The sequence below is a fragment of the Petromyzon marinus genome, chromosome 72 (assembly GCF_048934315.1).
Source record: "Petromyzon marinus isolate PM22_M1 ecotype Great Lakes invasive population chromosome 72, UKy_Petmar_22M1.pri1.0, whole genome shotgun sequence".
NCBI classification, from domain to species: domain Eukaryota; kingdom Metazoa; phylum Chordata; class Hyperoartia; order Petromyzontiformes; family Petromyzontidae; genus Petromyzon; species Petromyzon marinus.
Window position 1 is genome coordinate 3,723,012 of NC_133738.1, and position 24,483 is coordinate 3,747,494.

Below are 24,483 nucleotides of genomic sequence, written 5' to 3' on the forward strand. Positions count from 1 at the left end.
AGTCTACGGGTCTCAGTGCTGAGTCTATGGGTGACAGTGCTGAGTCTATGACAGTGCTGAGTCTATGACAGTGCTGAGTCTATGGGTGACAGTGCTGAGTCTACGGGTCTCAGTGCTGAGTTTATGGGTGACAGTGCTGAGTCTATGGGTGATAGTGCTGAGTCTATGGGTGACAGTGCTGAGTCTATGGGTGACAGTGCTGAGCCTACGGGTGACAGTGCTGAGTCTATGGGTGACAGTGCTGAGTCTATGGGTGACAGTGCTGAGTCTACGGGTGACAGTGCTGAGTATATGGGTGACAGTGCTGAGTCTATGGGTGACAGTGCTGAGTCTATGCGTGACAGTGCTGAGTCTATGGTTGACAGTGCTGAGTCTATGAGTGACAGTGCTGAGTCTATGGGTGGCAGTGCTGAGTCTATGGGTGACAGTGTTGAGTCTATGGGTGGCAGTGCTGAGTCTATGGGTGACAGTGCTGAGTCTATGGGTGACAGTGCTGAGTCTATGGGTGACAGTGCTGAGTCTACGGGTCTCAGTGCTGAGTTTATGGGTGACAGTGCTGAGTCTATGGGTGATAGTGCTGAGTCTATGGGTGACAGTGCTGAGTCTATGGGTGACAGTGCTGAGTCTATGGGTGACAGTGCTGAGTCTACGGGTCTCAGTGCTGAGTCTATGGGTGGCAGTGCTGAGTCTATGGGTGGCAGTGCTGAGTCTATGGGTGACAGTGCTGAGTCTATGGGTGGCAGTGCTGAGTCTATGGGTGACAGTGCTGAGTCTATGGGTGACAGTGCTGAGTCTATGAAGTGCTGAGTCTATGGGTGACAGTGCTGAGTCTATGACAGTGCTGAGTCTAAGGGTGGTAGTGGCGAGTCTATGGGTGACAGTGCTGAGTCTATGGGTGACAGTGCTGAGTCTATGACAGTGCTGAGTCTATGGGTGACAGTGCTGAGTCTATGACAGTGCTGAGTCTATGGGTGACAGTGCTGAATCTATGGGTGACAGTGCTGAGTCTATGACAGTGCTGAGTCTATGGGTGACAGTGCTGAGTCTACGGGTGACAGTGCTGAGTCTATGGGTGACAGTGCTGAGTCTATGAAGTGCTGAGTCTATGGGTGACAGTGCTGAGTCTATGACAGTGCTGAGTCTATGGGTGGTAGTGGCGAGTCTATGGGTGACAGTGCTGAGTCTATGGGTGACGGTGCTGAGTCTATGAAGTGCTGAGTCTATGGGTGACAGTGCTGAGTCTATGGGTGACAGTGCTGAGTCTATGGGTGGCAGTGCTGAGTCTATGGGTGATAGTGCTGAGTCTATGGGTAGCAGTGCTGAGTCTATGGGTGACGGTGCTGAGTCTATGAAGTGCTGAGTCTATGGGTGACAGTGCTGAGTCTATGGGTGACAGTGTTGAGTCTATGGGTGATGGTGTTGAATCTATGGGTTGCAGTGCTGAGTTTATGACAGTGCTGAGTCTATGAGTGACGGTGCTGAGTCTATGGGTGACGGTGCTGAGTCTATGGGTGGCAGTGCTGAGTCTATGGGTGACAGTACTGAGTCTATGGGTGACAGTGCTGAGTCTATGGGTGGCAGTGCTGAGTCTATGGGTGACAGTGCTGAGTCTATGGGTGACAGTGGTGAGTCTATGGGTGACAGTGCTGAGTCTATGGGTGACAGTGCTGAGTCTATGGGTAGCAGTGCTGAGTCTATGGGTGACAGTGTTGAGTCTATGGGTGACAGTGCTGAGTCTATGGGTGACAGTGTTGAGTCTATGGGTGACAGTGCTGAGTCTATGACAGTGCTGAGTCTATGGGTGACGGTGCTGAGTCTATGACAGTGCTGAGTCTATGGGTGACAGTGCTGAGTCTATGGGTGACAGTGCTGAGTCTATGGGTGACAGTGCTGAGTCTATGGGTGACAGTGCTGAGTCTATGGGTGACAGTGCTGAGTCTATGGGTAGCAGTGTTGAGTCTATGGGTGACAGTGCTGAGTCTATGGGTGACAGTGCTGAGTCTATGGGTGACAGTGCTGAGTCTATGGGTGGCAGTGCTGAGTCTATGGGTGACAGTGCTGAGTCTATGGGTGACAGTGCTGAGTCTATGGGTGGCAGTGCTGAGTCAATGGGTGACAGTGCTGAGTCTCTGGGTGACAGTGCTGAGTCTATGGGTGACGGTGCTGAGTCTATGACAGTACTGAGTCTATGGGTGACAGTGCTGAGTCTATGGGTGGCAGTGCTGAGTCTATGGGTGACAGTGCTGAGTCTATGGCAGTGCTGAGTCTATGGCAGTGCTGAGTCTATGGCAGTGCTGAGTCTATGGGTGGCGGTGCTGAGTCTATGGGTGACAGTGCTGGGTCTATGGGTGACAGTGCTGAGTCTATGGGTGACAGTGCTGAGTCTGTGGGTGACAGTGCTGAGTCTATGACAGTGCTGAGTCTATGACAGTGCTGAGTCTATGGGTGACAGTGCTGAGTCTATGGGTGGCAGTGTTGAGTCTATGGGTGACAGTGCTGAGTCTATGGGTGGCAGTGCTGAGTCTATGGGTGACAGTGCTGAGTCTATGGGTGACAGTGCTGAGTCTATGGGTGACAGTGATGAGTCTATGGGTGGCAGTGCTGAGTCTATGACAGTGCTGAGTCTATGGGTGACAGTGCTGAGTCTATGGGTGACAGTGCTGAGTCTATGGGTGGCAGTGCTGAGTCAATGGGTGACAGTGCTGAGTCTATGGGTGACAGTGCTGAGTCTATGGGTGGCAGTGCTGAGTCTATGACAGTGCTGAGTCTATGGGTGGCAGTGCTGAGTCTATGGGTGACAGTGCTGAGTCTATGGGTGACAGTGCTGAGTCTATGGGTGACAGTGCTGAGTCTATGGGTGGCAGTGCTGAGTCTATGGGTGACAGTGCTGAGTCTATGGGTGGCAGTGCTGAGTCTATGGGTGACAGTGCTGAGTCTATGGGTGACAGTGCTGAGTCTATGAAGTGCTGAGTCTATGGGTGACAGTGCTGAGTCTATGACAGTGCTGAGTCTATGGGTGGTAGTGGCGAGTCTATGGGTGACAGTGCTGAGTCTATGGGTGACAGTGCTGAGTCTATGACAGTGCTGAGTCTATGGGTGACAGTGCTGAGTCTATGACAGTGCTGAGTCTATGGGTGACAGTGCTGAATCTATGGGTGACAGTGCTGAGTCTATGACAGTGCTGAGTCTATGGGTGACAGTGCTGAGTCTACGGGTGACAGTGCTGAGTCTATGGGTGACAGTGCTGAGTCTATGAAGTGCTGAGTCTATGGGTGACAGTGGTGAGTCTATGACAGTGCTGAGTCTATGGGTGGTAGTGGCGAGTCTATGGGTGACAGTGCTGAGTCTATGGGTGACAGTGTTGAGTCTATGGGTAGCAGTGCTGAGTCTATGGGTGACAGTGTTGAGTCTATGGGTGATAGTGCTGAGGCTATGGGTGACAGTGTTGAGTCTATGGGTGACAGTGCTGAGTCTATGACAGTGCTGAGTCTATGGGTGACGGTGCTGAGTCTATGACAGTGCTGAGTCTATGGGTGACAGTGCTGAGTCTATGGGTGACAGTGCTGAGTCTATGGGTGACAGTGCTGAGTCTATGGGTGACAGTGCTGAGTCTATGGGTGACAGTGCTGAGTCTATGGGTAGCAGTGTTGAGTCTATGGGTGACAGTGCTGAGTCTATGGGTGACAGTGCTGAGTCTATGGGTGGCAGTGCTGAGTCTATGGGTGACAGTGCTGAGTCTATGGGTGACAGTGCTGAGTCTATGGGTGGCAGTGCTGAGTCAATGGGTGACAGTGCTGAGTCTCTGGGTGACAGTGCTGAGTCTATGGGTGGCAGTGCTGAGTCTATGGGTGACAGTGCTGAGTCTATGGCAGTGCTGAGTCTATGGCAGTGCTGAGTCTATGGCAGTGCTGAGTCTATGGGTGGCGGTGCTGAGTCTATGGGTGACAGTGCTGGGTCTATGGGTGACAGTGCTGAGTCTGTGGGTGACAGTGCTGAGTCTATGACAGTGCTGAGTCTATGACAGTGCTGAGTCTATGGGTGACAGTGCTGAGTCTACGGGTGACAGTGCTGAGTCTATGGGTGGCAGTGCTGAGTCTATGACAGTGCTGAGTCTATGGGTGACAGTGCTGAGTCTATGGGTGGCAGTGCTGAGTCTATGGGTGACAGTGTTGAGTCTATGGGTGACAGTGCTGAGTCTATGGGTGGCAGTGCTGAGTCTATGGGTGACAGTGTTGAGTCTATGGGTGACAGTGCTGAGTCTATGGGTGGCAGTGCTGAGTCTATGGGTGGCAGTGCTGAGTCTATGGGTGGCAGTGCTGAGTCTATGGGTGACAGTGCTGAGTCTATGGGTGACAGTACTGAGTCTATTGGTGGCAGTGTTGAGTCTATGGGTGGCAGTGTTGAGTCTATGGGTGGCAGTGCTGAGTCTATGGGTGACAGTGCTGAGTCTATGGGTGGCAGAGCTGAGTCTATGGGTGGCAGTGCTGAGTCTATGGGTGGCAGTGCTGAGTCTATGACAGTGCTGAGTCTATGGGTGGCAATGCTGAGTCTATGGGTGACAGTGATGAGTCTATGGGTGGCAGTGCTGAGTCTATGGGTGACAGTGCTGAGTCTATGGGTGACAGTGCTGAGTCTATGGGTGGCAGCGCTGAGTCTATGGGTGACAGTGCTGAGTCTATGGGTGGCAGTGTTGAGTCTATGGGTGACAGTGCTGAGTCTATGGGTGGCAGTGTTGAGTCTATGGGTGGCAGTGTTGAGTCTATGGGTGACAGTGTTGAGTCTATGTGCTGAGTGGGTGTTAGTGGGTGGGTGTTAGTGGGTGGGTGTTAGTAGGTGGGTGTTAGTGGGTGGGTGTTAGTGGGTGGGTGTAGTAGTGGGGGGGATAGTGGGTGGGTGTTAGTGGGTGGGTGTTAGTGGGTAGGTGTAGTAGTGGGTGGGTGTTAGTGGCTGGGTGTTAGTGGGTGGGTGTAGTAGGTGGGTGTTAGTGGGTGGGTGTTACGGGGTGGGTGTTAGTGGGTGGGTGTAGTAGGTGGGTTTTAGTGGGTGGGTGTTTGTGGGTGGATGTTAGTGGGTGGGTGTTAGTGGGTGGGTGTTAGTGGGTGGGTGTTAGTGGGTGGGTGTAGTCGTGGGGGGGTAGTGGGTGGGTGTTAGTGGGTGGGTGTTAGTGGGTGGGTGTTAATGGGTGGGTGTTAGTAGGTGGGTGTTAGTGGGTGGGTGTTAATGGGTGGGTGTTAGTAGGTGGGTGTTAGTGGGTGGGTGTAGTAGTGGGGTGTTAGTGGGTAGGTGTTAATGGCTGGGTGTTAGTGGGTGGGTGTTAGTGGGTTGGTGTAGTAGGTGGGTGTTAGTGGGTAGGTGTTAGTGGGTAGGTGTTAGTGGGTAGGTGTAGTAGTGGGGTGTTAGTGGGTGGGGTGTTAGTGGGTGGGTGTTAGTGGGTGGGTGTTAGTGGGTGGGTGTAGTAGTGGGGGGATAGTGGGTGGGTGTTAGTGGGTGGGTGTAGTAGTGGGGGGATAGTGGGTGGGTGTAGTAGTGGGGTGTTAGTGGGTAGGTGTTAGTGGGTGGGTGTTAGTGGGTGGGTGTTAGTGGGTGGGTGTTAATGGGTGGGTGTTAGTAGGTGGGTGTTAGTGGGTGGGTGTAGTAGTGGGGTGTTAGTGGGTAGGTGTTAATGGCTGGGTGTTAGTGGGTGGGTGTTAGTGGGTGGGTGTTAGTGGGTGGGTGTTAGTGGGTGGGTGTAGTAGTGGGGGGATAGTGGGTGGGTGTTAGTGGGTGGGTGTAGTAGTGGGGGGATAGTGGGTGGGTGTAGTAGTGGGGTGTTAGTGGGTAGGTGTTAATGGGTGGGTGTTAGTAGGTGGGTGTTAGTGGGTGGGTGTTAATGGGTGGGTGTTAGTAGGTGGGTGTTAGTGGGTGGGTGTAGTAGTGGGGTGTTAGTGGGTAGGTGTTAATGGCTGGGTGTTAGTGGGTGGGTGTTAGTGGGTTGGTGTAGTAGGTGGGTGTTAGTGGGTAGGTGTTAGTGGGTAGGTGTTAGTGGGTAGGTGTAGTAGTGGGGTGTTAGTGGGTGGGGTGTTAGTGGGTGGGTGTTAGTGGGTGGGTGTTAGTGGGTGGGTGTAGTAGTGGGGGGATAGTGGGTGGGTGTTAGTGGGTGGGTGTAGTAGTGGGGGGATAGTGGGTGGGTGTAGTAGTGGGGTGTTAGTGGGTAGGTGTTAGTGGGTGGGTGTTAGTGGGTGGGTGTTAGTGGGTGGGTGTAGTAGTGGGGTGTTAGTGGGTAGGTGTTAGTGGCTGGGTGTTAGTGGGTGGGTGTTAGTGGGTAGGTGTTAGTGGCTGGGTGTTAGTGGGTGGGTGTTAGTGGGTGGGTGTTATTGGGTGGGTGTTAGTGGGCGGGTGTAGTAGTGGGTGGGTGTTAGTGGGTGGGTGTAGTAGTGGGGTGTTAGTGGGTGGGTGTTAGTGGGTGGGTGTTAGTGGGTGGGTGTTAGTAGGTGGGTGTTAGTGGGTGGGTGTTAGTGGGTGGGTGTTAGTGGGTGGTTGTAGTAGTGGGGGGATAGTGGGTGGTTGTTAGTGGGTGGGTGTAGTAGTGGGGGGATAGTGGGTGGGTGTAGTAGTGGGGGGATAGTGGGTGGGTGTTAGTGGCTGGGTGTTAGTGGGTGGGTATAGTAGTGGGTGGGTTTTAGTGGGTGGGTGTAGTAGTGGGTGGGGTGTTAGTGGCTGGGTGTTAGTGGCGGGTGTGTAGTGGGTGGGTGTGTAGTAGTGGGTGTGTAGTGGGTGGGTGTTAGTGGGTGGGTGTTAGTGGGTGGGTGTAGTAGTGGGGGGATAGTGGGTCGGTGTTAGTGGGTGGGTGTTAGTGGGTGGGTGTTAGTGGGTGGGTGTAGTAGTGGGGGGATAGTGGGTGGGTGTTAGTGGGTGGGTGTAGTAGTGGGTGGGTGTTAGTGGGTGGGTGTAGTAATGGGGGGATAGTGGGGAGTGTTAGTGGCTGGGTGTTAGTGGCTGGGTGTAGTAGTGGGTGGGTGTTAGTGGGTGGGTGTAGTAGTGGGTGGGTGTTAGTGGGTGGGTGTTAGTGGGTGGGTGTAGTGGGTGGGTGTTAGTGGGGGGATAGTGGGTGGGTGTTAGTGGGTTGGTGTAGTAGTGGGTCTTAGTGGGTGGGTGTAGTAGTGGGGGGATAGTGGGTGGGTGTTAGTGGGTGGGTGTTAGTGGGTGGGTGTAGTAGTGGGGGGATAGTGGGTGGGTGTTAGTGGCTGGGTGTTAGTGGGTGGGTATTAGTGGGTGGGTGTGTAGTGGGTGGGTGTTAGTGGTTGGGTGTTAGTGGCTGGGTGTGTAGTGGCTGGGTGTTAGTGGGTGGGTGTTAGTGGGTGGGTGTTAGTGGGTGTAGTAGTGGGGGGGTGTTAGTGGGTGGGAGTTAGTGGTTGGGTGTTAGTGGATGTAGTAGTGGGTGGGTGTGTAGTGGGTGTGTGTTAGTGGGTGGGTGTTAGTGGGTGGGTGTTACTGGGTGGGTGTTATTGGGTGGGTGTTAGTGGGTAGGTGTAGTAGTGGGGTGTTAGTGGGTGGGTGTTAGTGGCTGGGTGTTAGTGGGTGGGTGTTAGTGGTTGGGTGTAGTAGTGGGTGGGTGTTAGTGGATGGGTGTTAGTGGCTCGGTGTGTAGTGGGTGGGTGTTAGTGGGTGTAGTAGTGGGGTGTTAGTGGGTGGGTGGTAGTGGCTGGGTGTTAGTGGGTGTGTGTTAGTGGGTGGGTGTTAGTGGCTGGGTTTGTAGTGGGTGGGTGTTAGTGGGTGGGTGTTAGTGGCTGGGTGTAGTAGTGGGTGGGTGTGTAGTGGGTGTGTGTTAGTGGGTGTGTGTTAGTGGGTGTGTGTTAGTGGGTGGATATTAGTGGGTGGGTGTGTAGTGGGTGGGTGTAGTAGTGGGTGTTAGTGGGTAGGTGTATTAGTGGATGTGTGTGTAGTGGGTGTGTGTTAGTGGATGGGTGTAGTAGTGGGTGGTATTAGTGGGTGGGTGTGTAGTGGGTGGGTGTAGTAGTGGGTGGGTGTGTAGTGGGTGTGTGTTAGTGGCTGGTTGTAGTCGTGGGTGGGTGTTAGTGGGTGGGTGTGTAGTGGGTGGGTGTAGTAGTGGGTGTTAGTGGGTAGGTGTAGTAGTGGTGTGTTAGTGGCTGGGTGTTAGTGGTTGGGTGTAGTAGTGGGTGGGTGTGTAGTGGGTGTGTGTTAGTGGGTGTGTGTTAGTGGGTGGGTGTTAGTGGGTGGGTGTTAGTGGCTGGGTGTAGTAGTGGGTGGGTGTGTAGTGGGTGTGTGTTAGTGGGTGGGTGTGTAGTGGCTGGGTGTAGTAGTGGGTGGGTGTGTAGTGGGTGTGTGTTAGTGGGTGGGTGTGTAGTGGTTGGGTGTAGTAGTGGGTGGGTGTGTAGTGGGTGTGTGTTAGTGGATGGGTGTGTAGTGGGTGGGTGTGTAGTGGCTGGGTGTTAGTGGCTGGGTGTTAGTGGTTGGGTGTGTAGTGGGTGGGTGTTAGTGGGTAGGTGTAGTAGTGGGGTGTTAGTGGATGGGTGTTAGTGGCTGGGTGTTAGTGGGTGGGTGTGTAGTAGGTGTGTGTTAGTGGATGTGTAGTGGGTGGGTGCAGTAGTGGGGGGATAGTGGGTGGGTGTTAGTGGCTGGGTGTTAGTGGGTCGGTATTAGTGGGTGGGTGTGTAGTGGGTGTAGTAGTGGGTGGGTGTTAGTGGGTCGGTATTAGTGGGTGGGTGTGTAGTGGGTGGGTGTAGTAGTGGCTGTGTGTTAGTGGGAGGGTGTTAGTGGCTGGGTGTTAGTGGCTGGGTGTTAGTGGGTGTTAGTGGCTGGGTGTAGTAGTGGCAGGGTGTTAGTGGCTGGGTGTTAGTGGGTGGGTGGTATTAGTGGGTGGGTGTAGTAGTGGGTGGGTCTGTAGTGGGTGTAGTAGTGGGTGTGTGTTAGTGGGTGTGTGTTAGTGGGTGGGTATTAGTGGGTGGGTGTGTAGTGGGTGGGTGTTAGTGGGTGGGTGTTAGTGGCTGGGTGTAGTAGTGGGTGGGTGTGTAGTGGGTGGGTGTGTGTTAGTGGGTGGGTGTAGTAGTGGGTGGGTATTAGTGGGTGTTAGTGGCTGGGTGTAGTAGTGGCTGGGTGTAGTAGTGGGTGTGTGTTAGTGGGTGTGTGTTAGTGGGTGGGTGTTAGTGGCTGGGTGTAGTAGTGGGTGGGTGTGTAGTGGGGGTGTGTGTGTTAGTGGGTGGGTGTAGTAGTGGGTGGGTATTAGTGGGTGTTAGTGGCTGGGTGTAGAAGTGGGTGGGTGTGTAGTGGGTGGGTGTGTAGTGGGTGGGTGTAGTAGTGGGTGGGTATTAGTGGGTGTTAGTGGCTGGGTGTAGTAGTGGCTGGGTGTAGTAGTGGGTGTGTGTTAGTGGGTGGGTGTTAGTGGCTGGGTGTAGTAGTGGGTGGGTGTGTAGTGGGTGTGTGTGTGTTAGTGGGTGGGTGTAGTAGTGGGTGGGTATTAGTGGGTGTTAGTGGCTGGGTGTAGAAGTGGGTGGGTGTGTAGTGGGTGGGTGTGTAGTGGGTGGGTGTAGTAGTGGCTGGGTGTGTAGTGGGTGTGTGTTAGTGGGTGTGTGTTAGTGGGTGGGTGTTAGTGGGTGTTAGTGGCTGGGTGTAGTAGTGGGTGGGTGTGTAGTGGGTGTGTGTTAGTGGGTGTAGTAGTGGGTGGGTGTGTAGTGTGTGTGTGTTAGTGGGTGGGTGTGTAGTGGGTGGGTGTAGTAGTGGGTGGGTGTGTAGTGGGTGTGTAGTGGGTGGGTGTAGTAGTGGGTGTGTGTTAGTGGGTGGGTGTGTAGTGGGTGTGTAGTGGGTGGGTGTAGTAGTGGGTGTGTGTTAGTGGGTGGGTGTGTAGTGGGTGGGTGTAGTAGTGGGTGGTATTAGTGGGGGGGGGTGGGTGGTGCTCACCCTCCACTGGAACCCCATGCGTGCCCCCACCAGCAGGGCGTTGTTCACCACCCCGTGGTGAGACAAAGTCGCTCCCTTGGGGCGACCGGTCGTGCCCTGGGGAAGGGGGTGGAGGGGGGAAGGGGGAGGAGTCACAGGTGGAGGGGGGAGGAGTCACAGGTGGAGGGGGTGGAGGGGGAGGGGAGAAGGGTGGAGGGGGGAAGGGGGAGGAGTCACAGGTGGAGGGGGAGGTGAGAAGGGGGAGGAGTCACAGGTGGAGGGGGTGGAAGGGGAGGGGAGAAGGGTGGAGGGGAGGGGAGAAGGGGGAGGAGTCACAGGTGGAGGGGGTGGGGGAGGGGGTGGGGAGAAGGGTGGAGGGGGAGGGGAGAAGGGGGAGGAGTCACAGGTGGAGGGGGTGGTGGAGAAGGGGAGGGAAGAAGGGGGAGGAGTCACAGGTGGAGGGGGAGCGGAGAAGGGGGAGGAGTCACAGGTGGAGGGGGTGGTGGGGAAGGGGAGGGAAGAAGGGGGATGGGGGAAAGGGGGAGGAGTCACAGGTGGAGCGGGGAAGGGGGAGGAGCCACAGGTGGAGGGGATGGGGGAAAGGGGGAGGAGTCACAGGTGGAGGGGGGAGGGGGTGGGGGAGAGGGGGAAGTGGAGAAGGGTGGAAGGCGAGGGGGGAAGGGGAGGGGGGAGGAGTCAGAGGTGGAGGGGGGAAGGGGGAGGAGTCACAGGTGGAGGGGGGGTGATACTACAGGTCCACTCCTCTGTAGACTGTACATGGACTATATATACTGTACACACTGTACGTGCACTGTATACACAGAAGGGCACTGCACATACTGTACACACGGCAGGTGTACTGCACATACACACTGCACGCGTACTGTACACACTGTATAAGCACTGTATGCACTGTATATAGACACTGTGTGTGGTGTATATATATCGACTTGCCAGTACCTATGTTGAACCTGTGTTACATACAACGTACAGGCTGTGCGTGAACTCTACGTACAGCACGCACTGTACGTACTGTACGCACACTGTACGCACACTGTATACGTATAGAGGCTGCCAGTACCGACGTGTACTGAATGTTCACGGGCTCGTCCACGTCCAGGGAGTCGTGAAGCCTTTTCCTGCGCTCCTCCAGAGCCGGGAAGTCGCCGGCTTCCTCCACCTCGCGGAGAGACAGAGTCCCCGGCAACGCCTCGCCCATCATGATCACCGTGCGCAACTCCGGAAGCCTGCCCACCGAAGGTGTGTGGAGGGGAGGGGGGTGGAGAAATCGGTGAGAAATCGCGATATCGGTGGGAGGTTCGGGGAGAAATTGAGATATCGGTGGGAGGCTATGGGGGAAATCATGGGATATCGGTGATAAATGATGGGATATCAGTGCAAATCATGGGATATCAGTGATTAATCATGGTATATCAGTGATAAATCATGGGATATCAGTGATAAATCATTAAATCGATGGAAGGTTCAGTGAGAAATCATGGGATATCAGTAAGAAATCTTGGGATATCAGTGATAAATCATGGGATATCAGTGAGAAATAATGGGATATCAGTGATCAATCATGAGATATCAGTGATAAATCTTGGGATATCAGCGATAAATCATTAAATCGATGGAAGGTTCAGTGAGAAATCATGGAATATCAGTAAGAATTCTTGCGATATCACTGATAAATAATGGGATATCAGTGAAAAATAACGGCATATCAGTGATAAATCATGGGATAACAGTGATAAATCATTAAATCGATGGAAGGTTCAGTGAGAAATCACGGGATATCAGTAAGAAATCTTGGGATATCAGTGATAAATCATGGGATATCAGTGATAAATCATGATATCGGCTGATTTATTTTTTCTATTCAAAGCTTTCGTCACTGCATGGATTCATTCATATTCTTGGATCTTTCGGTATGGTCACCACCACCACGTGGAAGGGAAACAATAAAATAAAACATAAAACATAATTAAATAACATTCTCACTGAAGTGATAATTTTATTTTAAGGTGAGAATCGTATTACATTATGCTTTATTTCATCATTTCCCTTCTGCTTGGTGGTGACTTTACCGACAGAATCGAGAAGATTATAGCGGCGGATGTTTGAGCGAGAAGTGAACGGTGACACAAATAAAAAGATGAGAAATGGGCAGGGAGAAATCTCCTCGCTCCCCCCACCCTGCTCCACCTCGCACAGGGATCAGGAACCGCCCCCCACCCCCCCGTAGCCCCTCGGCCACCTTGATCACAGCCACCGTGATCACAGCCACATTGATCAAGGTGACTGTGATCACCTTGACTTTGATCACAGCCAACTTGATCACAGTCACCTTGATCACAGCCACTGTGATCACAGTCACCTTGATCACAGCCACCTTGATCACGGTCACCGTGATCACGGCCACCATGATCATGGCACCATTGATCACGGCAAACTTGATCACGGCCATCGTGATCACAGTCACCTTGATCACGGTGACTTTGATCACAGCCAACTTGATCACAGTCACCTTGATCACAGCCAATGTGATCACAGCCACTTTGATCACAGTCACCTTGATCACAGCCACCTTGATCACAGCCACCGTGATCACAGTCACCTTGATCACAGCCACCTTGATCACGGCCACCATGATCATGGCACCATTGATCACGGCAAACTTGATCACGGCCACTGTGATCACAGTCACCTTGATCACGGTGACTTTGATCACAGTCATCTTGATCAGAGCCACTGTGATCACGGTCACCTTGATCAAAGTCACCTTGATCACAGTCACCTTTATCACGGTGACTTTGATCACAGTCACCTTGATCACAGTCACCGTGATCACAGTCACCTTGATCACAGCCAATTTAATCACAGTCACGTTGATCACAGCCACCTTGATCACGGTCACATTGATCACGGTCACCGTGATCACAGCCACCTTGACCACAGTCACCTTGATCACGGCCACATTGATCACAGTCACCTTGATCACAGTCACCTTGATCACAGTCACCGTGATCACAGTCACCTTGATCACAGTCACCTTGATCACAGCCACCTTGATCACAGTCACCGTGATCGCAGCCACCTTGATCACAGTCACCTTGATCACAGTCACAGTGATCACAGCCACCTTGATCACAGCCACTTTGATCACAGCCAGCTTGATCGCGGTCACCTTGATCACGGTCACCTTGATCACGGTCACCGTGATCACGGCCACCTTGATCACGGCCACCTTGATCACGGTCACCTTGATCACGGTCACCTTGATCACGGCCACCTTGATCACGGCCACCTTGATCACGGCCACCGTGATCACGGCCACCGTGATCACGGCCACATTGATCACAGCCACCTTAATCACGGCCACATTGATCACAGCCACCTTGATCACGGCCACCTTGATCACGGCACCATTGATCACGGTCACCTTGATCATGGTCACCTTGATCACGGCCACCTTGATCACGGCCACCTTGATCACGGCCACTGTGATCACGGCCACCGTGATCACGGCCACCGTGAGCACGGCCACCTTGATCACGGCCACCGTGATCACGGTCACCTTGATCACGGTCACCTTGATCACAGCCACCTTGATCACGGCCACCTTGATCACGGCCACCGTGATCACGGCCACCGTGATCACGGCCACATTGATCACAGCCACCTTGATCACGGCCACCTTGATCACGGCACCATTGATCACGGCCAACTTGATCACGGCCACCGTGATCACAGTCACCTTGATCACGGTGACTTTGATCACAGTCACCTTGATCACAGCCACTGTGATCACGGTCACCTTGATCACAGTCACCTTGATGACAGTCACCTTGATCACGGTCACCGTGATCACGGCCACCTTGATCACGGCCACCTTGATCACGGTCACCTTGATCACGGTCACCTTGATCACGGCCACCTTGATCACGGCCACCTTGATCACGGCCACCGTGATCACGGCCACCGTGATCACGGCCACATTGATCACAGCCACCTTGATCACGGCCACATTGATCACAGCCACCTTGATCACGGCCACCTTGATCACGGCACCATTGATCACGGTCACCTTGATCACGGTCACCTTGATCACGGCCACCTTGATCACGGCCACCTTGATCACGGCCACCGTGATCACGGCCACCGTGAGCACGGCCACCTTGATCACGGCCACCGTGATCACGGTCACCTTGATCACGGTCACCTTGATCACAGCCACCTTGATCACGGCCACCTTGATCACGGCCACCGTGATCACGGCCACCGTGATCACGGCCACATTGATCACAGCCACCTTGATCACGGCCACCTTGATCACGGCACCATTGATCACGGCCAACTTGATCACGGCCACCGTGATCACAGTCACCTTGATCACGGTGACTTTGATCACAGTCACCTTGATCACAGCCACTGTGATCACGGTCACCTTGATCACAGTCCTCTTGATGACAGTCACCTTGATCACGGTGACTCTGATCACAGTCACCTTGATCACGGTCACATTGATCACGGTCACCGTGATCACAGCCACCTTGATCACAGTCACCTTGATCACGGCCACATTGATCACAGTCACCTTGATCACAGCCACCTTGATCACGGTCACCTTGATCACAGCCACCTTGATCACGGCCACCTTGATCACGGCCACCATGATCACGGCCACCGTGATCACGGCCACATTGATCACAGCCACCTTGATCACGGCCACCTTGATCACGGCACCATTGATCACGGCCAACTTGATCACGGCCACCGTGATCACAGTCACCTTGATCACGGTGACTTTGATCACAGTCACCTTGATCACAGCCACTGTGATCACGGCCACCTTGATCACAGTCACCTTGATGACAGTCACCTTGATCACGGTGACTCTGATCACAGTCACCTTGATCACGGTCACATTGATCACGGTCACCGTGATCACAGCCACCTTGATCACAGTCACCTTGATCACGGCCACATTGATCACAGTCACCTTGATCACAGCCACCTTGATCACGGCCACCTTGATCACGGCCACCTTGATCACGGCCACCATGATCACGGCCACCGTGATCACGGCCACCGTGAGCACGGCCACCTTGATCACGGCCACCTTGATCACGGTCACCTTGATCACGGTCACCTTGATCACGGCTACCTTGATCACGGCCACCTTGATCACGGCCACCGTGATCACGGCCACCGTGATCACGGCCACCGTGAGCACGGCCACCTTGATCACGGCCACCGTGATCACGGTCACCTTGATCACGGTCACCTTGATCACAGCCACCTTGATCACGGCCACCTTGATCACGGCCACCATGATCACGGACACCGTGATCACGGCCACATTGATCACAGCCACGTTGATCACAGTCACCTTGATCACAGTCACCGTGATCACAGTCACCTTGATCACAGCCACATTGATCACAGCCACCGTGATCACAGTCACCTTGATCACAGCCACCTTGATCACGGCCACCATGATCATGGCACCATTGATCACGGCAAACTTGATCACGGCCACCATGATCATGGCACCATTGATCACGGCAAACTTGATCACGGCCACTGTGATCACAGTCACCTTGATCACGGTGACTTTGATCACAGTCATCTTGATCAGAGCCACTGTGATCACGGTCACCTTGATCAAAGTCACCTTGATCACAGTCACCTTGATCACAGTCACCTTGATCACGGTGACTTTGATCACAGTAACCTTGATCACAGTCACCGTGATCACAGTCACCTTGATCACAGCCAATTTAATCACAGTCACGTTGATCACAGCCACCTTGATCACGGTCACATTGATCACGGTCACCGTGATCACAGCCACCTTGATCACGGTCACCTTGATCACGGCCACATTGATCACAGTCACCTTGATCACAGTCACCTTGATCACAGTCACCGTGATCACAGTCACCTTGATCACAGTCACCTTGATCACAGCCACCTTGATCACAGTCACCGTGATCACAGCCATCTTGATCACAGTCACCTTGATCACAGTCACCGTGATCACAGTCACCTTGATCACAGCCACATTGATCACAGCCACCGTGATCACAGTCACCTTGATCACAGCCACCTTGATCACGGCCACCATGATCATGGCACCATTGATCACGGCAAACTTGATCACGGCCACCATGATCATGGCACCATTGATCACGGCAAACTTGATCACGGCCACTGTGATCACAGTCACCTTGATCACGGTGACTTTGATCACAGTCATCTTGATCAGAGCCACTGTGATCACGGTCACCTTGATCAAAGTCACCTTGATCACAGTCACCTTGATCACAGTCACCTTGATCACGGTGACTTTGATCACAGTCACCTTGATCACAATCACCGTGATCACAGTCACCTTGATCACAGCCAATTTAATCACAGTCACGTTGATCACAGCCACCTTGATCACGGTCACATTGATCACGGTCACCGTGATCACAGCCACCTTGATCACGGTCACCTTGATCACGGCCACATTGATCACAGTCACCTTGATCACAGTCACCTTGATCACAGTCACCGTGATCACAGTCACCTTGATCACAGTCACCTTGATCACAGCCACCTTGATCACAGTCACCGTGATCACAGCCATCTTGATCACAGTCACCTTGATCACAGTCACAGTGATCACAGCCACCTTGATCACAGCCATTTTGATCACAGCCACCTTGATCGCGGTCACCTTGATCGCGGTCACCTTGATCACGGTCACCGTGATCACGGCCACCTTGATCTCGGCCACCTTGATCACGGTCACCTTGATCACGGTCACCTTGATCACGGCCACCTTGATCACGGCCACCTTGATCACGGCCACCGTGATCACGGCCACCGTGATCACGGCCACCGTGAGCACGGCCACCTTGATCACGGCCACCGTGATCACGGTCACCTTGATCACGGTCACCTTGATCACGGCCACCTTGATCACGGCCACCTTGATCACAGCCACCGTGATCACGGCCACATTGATCACAGCCCACCTTGATCACGGCCACATTGATCACAGCCACCTTGATCACGGCCACCTTGATCACGGCACCATTGATCACGGCCAACTTGATCACGGCCACCGTGATCACAGTCACCTTCATCACGGTGACTTTGATCACAGTCACCTTGATCACAGCCACTGTGATCACGGTCACCTTGATCACAGTCACCTTGATCACAGTCACCGTGATCACAGTCACCTTGATCACAGCCTACTTGATCACAGTCACCTTGATCACAGTCATCTTGATCACAGCCACCTTGATCACGGTCACATTGATCACGGTCACCGTGATCACAGCCACCTTGATCACAGTCAACTTGATCACGGCCACATTGATCACAGTCACCTTGATCACAGTCACCTTGATCACAGTCACCGTGATTACAATCACCTTGATCACAGTCACCTTGATCACAGCCACCTTGACCACAGTCACCGTGATCACAGCCACCTTGATCACAGTCACCTTGATCACAGTCACCGTGATCACAGCCACCTTGATCACAGTCACCTTGATCACAGTCACCGTGATCACAGCCACCGTGATCACAGCCACCTTGATCACAGCCACCTTGATCACAGCCACATTGATCACAGTCACTTTGATCACAGTCACCTTGATCACGGTCACCGTGATCACGGCCACCTTGATCACGGCCACCTTGATCACGGTCACCTTGATCACGGTCACCTTGATCACGGTCACCTTGATCACGGCCACCTTGATCACAGCCACCTTGATCACAGCCACCTTGATCACAGCCACCTTGATCACAGTCACCTTGATCACAGTCACCTTGATCACAGTCACCGTGATCACGGCCACCTTGATCACGGCCACCGTGATGACGGCCACCGTGATCACGGCCACCTTGATCACGGCCACCATGATCACGGTCACCTTGATCACAGTCAACACGATCACAGTCATCGTGATCACAGTCAGCTTGATCACAATCACCTTGATCACAGTCACCTTGATCACGGCCACCTTGATCACGGCCACCTTGATCACAGCCACCTTGATCACAGTCACCTTGATCACAGTCACCTTGATCACATTCACCTTGATCACAGTCACCTTGATCACAGTCACTTGATCACAATCACCTTGATCACAGTCACCTTGATCACAGTCACCTTGATCACAGTCACCTTGATCACAATCACCTTGATCACAATCACCTTGATCACGGCGCGCAGCTCTGGCAGCCTGACCGCAGAGACAGAGGGAATCGGAGGTGGAGGACGAGGAGGTGGAGGAGGAGGTGGTGGAGGTGGAGGAGGAGGAGGTGGAGGAGGCGGAGGAGGTGGAGGAGGAGGTGGAGGAGGAGGTGGAGGAGGATGTGGAGGAGGTGGAGGAGGAGGTGGAGGTGGAGGAGGTGGTGGAGGAGGTGAAGGAGGTGGTGGAGGAGGTGGAGGAGGTGGAGGAGGAGGTGGAGGTGGAGGAGGTGAAGGAGGTGGTGGAGGAGGAGGTGGAGGAGGATGTGGAGGAGGTGGAGGAGGAGGAGGAGGAGGTGGAGAAGGTGGTGGAGGAGGTGGAGGAGGAGGTGGAGGTGGAGGAGGTGGTGGAGGAGGTGAAGGAGGTGGAGGAGGATGTGGAGGAGGTGGAGGAGGAGGAGGAGCAGGTGGAGGTAAAGGAGGAGGTGGTGGAGGTGGAGGAGGAGGTGGAGAAGGTGGTGGAGGAGGTGGAGGAGGAGGAGGAGGAGGAGGTGGAGGAGGTGGTGGAGGAGGTGAAGGAGGTGGAGGAGGAGGTGGAGGAGCAGGTGGAGGAGGAGGTGGAGGTGGAGGAGGTGGAGGAGGTGGAGGAGCAGGTGGAGGAGGAGGTGGAGGTGGAGGAGGTGGAGGAGGTGGAGGAGGTGGAGGAGGTGGAGGAAGTGGAGGAGGAGGTGGAGGAGGTGGAGGAGGTGGAGGAGGAGGTGGAGGAGGAGGTGGAGGAGGAGGAGGTGGAGGAGGAGGTGGAGGAGGTGGAGGAGGAGGTGGAGGAGGTGGAGGAGGAGCAGGAGGTGGAGGAGGTGGAGGAGGTGGAGGAGGAGGTTGGGGAGGAGGTGGAGGAGGAGGAGGAGGTGGAGGAGGAGGTGGAGGAGGTGGAGGAGGAGGAGGAGCAGGTGGAGGTAAAGGAGGAGGTGGAGGTGGTGGAGGTGGAGGTGGAGGAGGAGGAGGTGGAGGAGGTGGAGGAGGAGGTGAAGGAGGTGAAGGAGGAGGTGGTGGAGGTGGAGGAGGTGGAGGAGGTGGAGGAGGAGGAGGTGGAGGAGGAGGAGGTGGAGGAGGAGGTGAAGGAGGAGTGTGACGAGAAATCTCAAAGACGAACTTAAGATTTTTATATATATTTTATTGTTTCCCTTCAACGTGACTTTACCGAAAGAGCTAAGAATACGAACTTAAGATGTACAGTGAAATCATGAAATCACGCGATATACCGTGATTTTGACGTGAATATCCCGTGAAAGCACGTGGCGTTTCGTGATATCGCGATTAAAATCATGTGAGATCACGTGAAATCACGTTGAAATCACATTGTGTCACGTGATATACCATTTAAATAACGTGATCTCGTGATGTTACGTTTAAATCACGTGATATCTCTTTTTATCACATTGAAATCACGTGATATATCGTGATATCACGTTGAAATCAAGTGATATCACTCTTAAAATCACGTGATATCTCTTGATATCACTATTAGATTACGTGATATATCGTGATATCAGGTTAACATGGCGATTTTTCGTGATGTCACCTTGAAACTGCGTGATATACCATAAATTTCGCATTGAAATCCGATTGCAATCAGTATTATCTCGTGATTCCACGTCAAAAATTACTTCATATCACGTAACAATCACGTGATATCGCACGACATCACGTTAAAATCGCTTCATATGCCATGAACTCACGTTAATTTCACTTTGATTTCACGTTGAAATCAACTTGAAATTGTTACTCACTTGTTTGAGACGCTACCAACCATCTCCACTGCTCACCACGTGACCATCTCCATCCTCACCACGTGACCATCTCCATCCTCACCACGTGACTATCTCCATCCTCACCACGTGACTATCTCCATCCTCACCACGTGACTATCTCCATCCTCACCACGTGACCATCTCCATCCTCAGCACGTGACCATCTCCACTGCCTCACCACGTGACTATCTCCACATCCTCACCACGTGACCATCTCCACTGCCTCACCACGTGACTGTCTCCACTGCCTCACCACGTGACTATCTCCACATCCTCACCACGTGACCATCTCCACTGCCTCACCACGTGACTGTCTCCACTGCCTCACCACGTGACCATCTCCACTGCCTGACCTCGTGACCATCTCCACTGCCTCACCACGTGACCATCTCCACTGCCTCACCACGTGACTATCTCCACTGCCTCACCACGTGACTGTCTCCACTGCCTCACCACGTGACTGTCTCCACTGCCTCACCACGTGACCCTCTCACCTCTTGGCGTGCATCTCCCCCGGGCTGCTGGTGAGGATCTCCGGGCAGACGCTGGCCAGGATCTCGTGATAGCGGCGACCTTTGAACTCCACGGCTGAGACGATCGCCTTGCATCCCACCTGCACGGACGCCGAGATCATGGTGATCGCGATCATCGTGATCGCGGTGATCGTGATCGCGATCACCGTGGTTACGATCAACGCGGCGGCGGCGGTCGTCGTGGTTACGATCACGATCACCGTTGGCGGCTGCGTTGATTGCGGTGGCAATCGCGATGGTTAAAGTGATCACGATCGCAATCACGGTCACGAGCGAATGAGCGAGCGGATTGATGTGTGGGTGTGTGAGTGAGTGAATGAGTGAGTGAGTTAATGAGGGATTGTTTGAGTGAGTTTATCAGTGAATGAGTGAGTGATTGTATGAGTGAGTGAGTGAATGAGTGAGTGTATGAGTGAGTGTATGAGTGAGTGATTGTTTGAGTGAATGAGTGAGTGAGTGAATGTGTGAGTGAGTGAATGTGTGAGTGAGTTAATGAGGGATTGTTTGAGTGAGTTTATCAGTGAATGAGTGAGTGATTGTATGAGTGAGTGAGTGAGTGAATGAGTGAGTGTATGAGTGAGTGTATGAGTGAGTGATTGTTTGAGTGAATGAGTGAGTGAGTGAATGTGTGAGTGAGTGAATGTGTGAGTGAGTTAATGAGGGATTGTTTGAGTGAGTTTATCAGTGAATGAGTGAGTGATTGTATGAGTGAGTGAGTGAGTGAATGAGTGAGTGTATGAGTGAGTGTATGAGTGAGTGATTGTTTGAGTGAATGAGTGAGTGAGTGAATGTGTGAGTGAGTGAATGTGTGAGTGAGTTAATGAGTGATTGTTTGAGTGAGTTTATCAGTGAATGAGTGAGTGATTGTATGAGTGAGTGAGTGAATGAGTGAGTGTATGAGTGAGTGTATGAGTGAGTGATTGTTTGAGTGAATGAGTGAGTGAGTGAATGTGTGAGTGAGTGAATGTGTGAGTGAGTTAATGAGGGATTGTTTGAGTGAGTTTATCAGTGAATGAGTGAGTGATTGTATGAGTGAGTGAGTGAATGAGTGAGTGTATGAGTGAGTGTATGAGTGAGTGATTGTTTGAGTGAATGAGTGAGTGAGTGAATGTGTGAGTGAGTGAATGTGTGAGTGAGTTAATGAGGGATTGTTTGAGTGAGTTTATCAGTGAATGAGTGAGTGATTGTATGAGTGAGTGAGTGAATGAGTGAGTGTATGAGTGAGTGTATGAGTGAGTGATTGTTTGAGTGAATGAGTGAGTGAGTGAATGTGTGAGTGAGTGAATGTGTGAGTGATTGTATGAGTGAGTGATTGTATGAGTGAGTGGATGAGTGAGTGATTGTATGAGTGAGTGATTGTATGAGTGAGTGAGTGTATGAGTGAATATATGAGTGAGTGAGTGTATGAGTGAGTGTGTGAGTGAATGAGTGTATGAGTGAATGTGTGAGTGTATGAGTGAGTGAATGAGTGTATGAGTGAGTGTATGAGTGAATGAATGAGTGAGTGAATGAGTGAGTGAATGTTTGAGTGAGTTTACCAGTGAGTGAATGAGTGAGTGAGTGTGTGAGTGAGTGATTGTATGAGTGAGTGAATGAGTGAGTGATTGTATGAGTGAGTGATTGTATGAGTGAGTGTATGAGTGAGTGAATGAGGGATTGTTTGAGTGAGTTTATCAGTGAGTGAATGAGTGAGCGAGCTTATGAGTGAGTGATTGTATGAGTGAGTGGATGAGTGAGTGATTGTATGAGTGAGTAATTGTATGAGTGAGTGAGTGTATGAGTGAATGTATGAGTGAGTGAGTGTATGAGTGAGTGTTTGAGTGAATGAGTGTATGAGTGAATGTGTGAGTGTATGAGTGAGTGTATGAGTGAGTGTATGAGTGAATGAATGAGTGAGTGAATGAGTGAGTGAATGTTTGAGTGAGTTTACCAGTGAGTGAATGAGTGAGTGTGTGAGTGAGTGATTGTATGAGTGAGTGAATGAGTGAGTGATTGTATGAGTGAGTGATTGTATGAGTGAGTGTATGAGTGAGTGAATGAGGGATTGTTTGAGTGAGTTTATCAGTGAGTGAATGAGTGAGCGAGCTTATGAGTGAGTGATTGTATGAGTGAGTGTATGAGTGAGTGAATGAGTGTATGAGTGAGTGTATCAGTGAGTGAATGAGTGTAAGAGTGAATGAGTGTGAGTGAGTGAATGAGGAATTGTTTGAGTGAGTTTATCAGTGAGTGAATTAGTGAGTGAGTGTATGAGTGAGTGAGTGTATGAGTGAGTGTATGAGTGAGTGAGTGAGTGTATGATTGAGTGTATGAGTGAGTGAGTGTATGAGTGAGTGAGTGTATGAGTGAGTGAGTGTATGAGTGAGTGTATGAGTGAGTGAGTGTATGAGTGAGTGTATGAGTGAGTGTATGAGTGAGTGTATGAGTAAGTGAATGAGGGATTGTTTGAGTGAGTTTATCAATGAGTGAATGAGTGAGTGTATGAGTGAGTGATTGTATGAGTGAGTGTATGAGTGAGTGAGTGAATGAGTGAGTGAATGAGCGAACGAGTGAGTGAATGAGTGTATGAGTGAATGAGTGTATGAATGAGTGTTAGGTAATGTGTTAGTTAATAAGTGAGTTAATTAATGAGTGATTGAATGAGTGAGTGAATAAGCGAATTAGTGAGTGAATAAGTGAGTGAATAAATGAGTGAGTGAATACGTACATGAGTGAGTGAATATGTGAATGGGTGAGTGAGTGAATAAGTGAATGAGTGAGTGAATGAGTGACTAGTTGAGTGGTTGAGTGAATGAGTGAGTGCATGAGTGATTGAAAGAGTGAGTGAATTAGTGAGTGAATGAGTGAGTGTGTGATTGAATAAGTGAATGAGTGAGTGAATGAGTGAGTGGTTGAGTGAATGAGTGAATGAGTGAGTGAATGGGTGATTGAATGAGTGAGTGAATGAGTGAGTGAATGAGTGAGTGTGTGATTGAATGAGTGATTGAATGAGAGAATGAGTGAATGAATGAGTGAGTGTGTGATTGAATTAGTGAGTGAATGAATGAGTGTGTGATTGAATGAGTGAGTGAATGAGAGAATGAATGAATGGGTGAATGAGTGAATGAGTGAGTGAATGAGTGAGTGAATGAGTGATTGATTGAATGAGTGAGTGAATGAGGGAGTGCATGAATGTGTGATTGAATGAGTGAGTGAATGAGTGAGTGAATGACTGAATGAGTGAGTGAATGAGTGAGTGTGTGATTGAATGAGTGAGTGAATGAGTGAGTGGATGAGTGTGTGATTGAATGAGTGAGTGAATGAGAGAATGGGTGAATGAGTGAGTGAGTGTGTGATTGAATTAGTGAGTGAATGAATGAGTGTGTGATTGAATGAGTGAGTGAATGAGAGAATGGGTGAATGAGTGAATGAGTGAGTGAATGAGTGAGTGAATGATTGATTGAATGAGTGAGTGAATGAGGGAGTGAATGAATGTGTGATTGAATGAGTGAGTGAATGAGTGAGTGTATGGGTGAATGAGTGAGTTAATGAGTGAGTAGTTGAATGGTTGAGTGAATGAGTGAATGAGTGAGTGAATGATTGAATGAGTGAGTGGATGAGTGAGTGTGTGATTGAATGAGTGAGTGAATGAGTGAATGAGAGAATGAATGAATGAGTGAGTGAATGAGAGATTGAATGAGTGAGTGAATGAGTGAGTGAATGAGTGAGTGAATGAGTGAGTGGTTGAGTGAATGAGTGAGTGAATGACTTAGTGAATGGGTGATTGAATGAGTGAGTGAATGAGTGAGTGAATGAGTGAGTGTGTGATTGAATGAGTGAATGAATGAGTGTGTGATTGAATTAGTGAGTGAATGAATGAGTGAATGGGTGAATGAGTGATTGAATGAGTGAGTAAATGAGTGAATGAGAGAATGAGTGAATGGGTGAATGAGTGAGTGAGTGAATGAGTGAGTGAGAGAATGAATGAATGAGAGAATGAGTGATTGAATGAATGAGTGAATGAGTGATTGAATGAGTGAGAGAATGAGAGAATGAATGAATGGGTGAATGAGTTAGTGAATGAGAG

At 51.5% G+C, this 24,483-nt stretch overlaps 1 protein-coding gene across 2 annotated transcripts in view; it reads right to left on the reverse strand.

Annotated features, from left to right (window-relative positions):
* LOC142906923 (medium-chain acyl-CoA ligase ACSF2, mitochondrial-like) overlaps positions 1 to 24,483 on the reverse strand; it is a 78,649-nt gene that overhangs the window by 38,526 nt on the left and 15,640 nt on the right. For both annotated transcript variants that reach the window (XM_076055668.1, XM_076055669.1), the window contains exons 4-6: positions 20,382 to 20,500; positions 10,955 to 11,120; positions 9,895 to 9,990 (exon numbers count right to left, since the gene is read on the reverse strand). In XM_076055668.1, the coding sequence (XP_075911783.1) occupies positions 9,895 to 9,990; positions 10,955 to 11,120; positions 20,382 to 20,500 (381 nt within the window). The remainder of the gene's footprint in view (positions 1 to 9,894; positions 9,991 to 10,954; positions 11,121 to 20,381; positions 20,501 to 24,483) is intronic.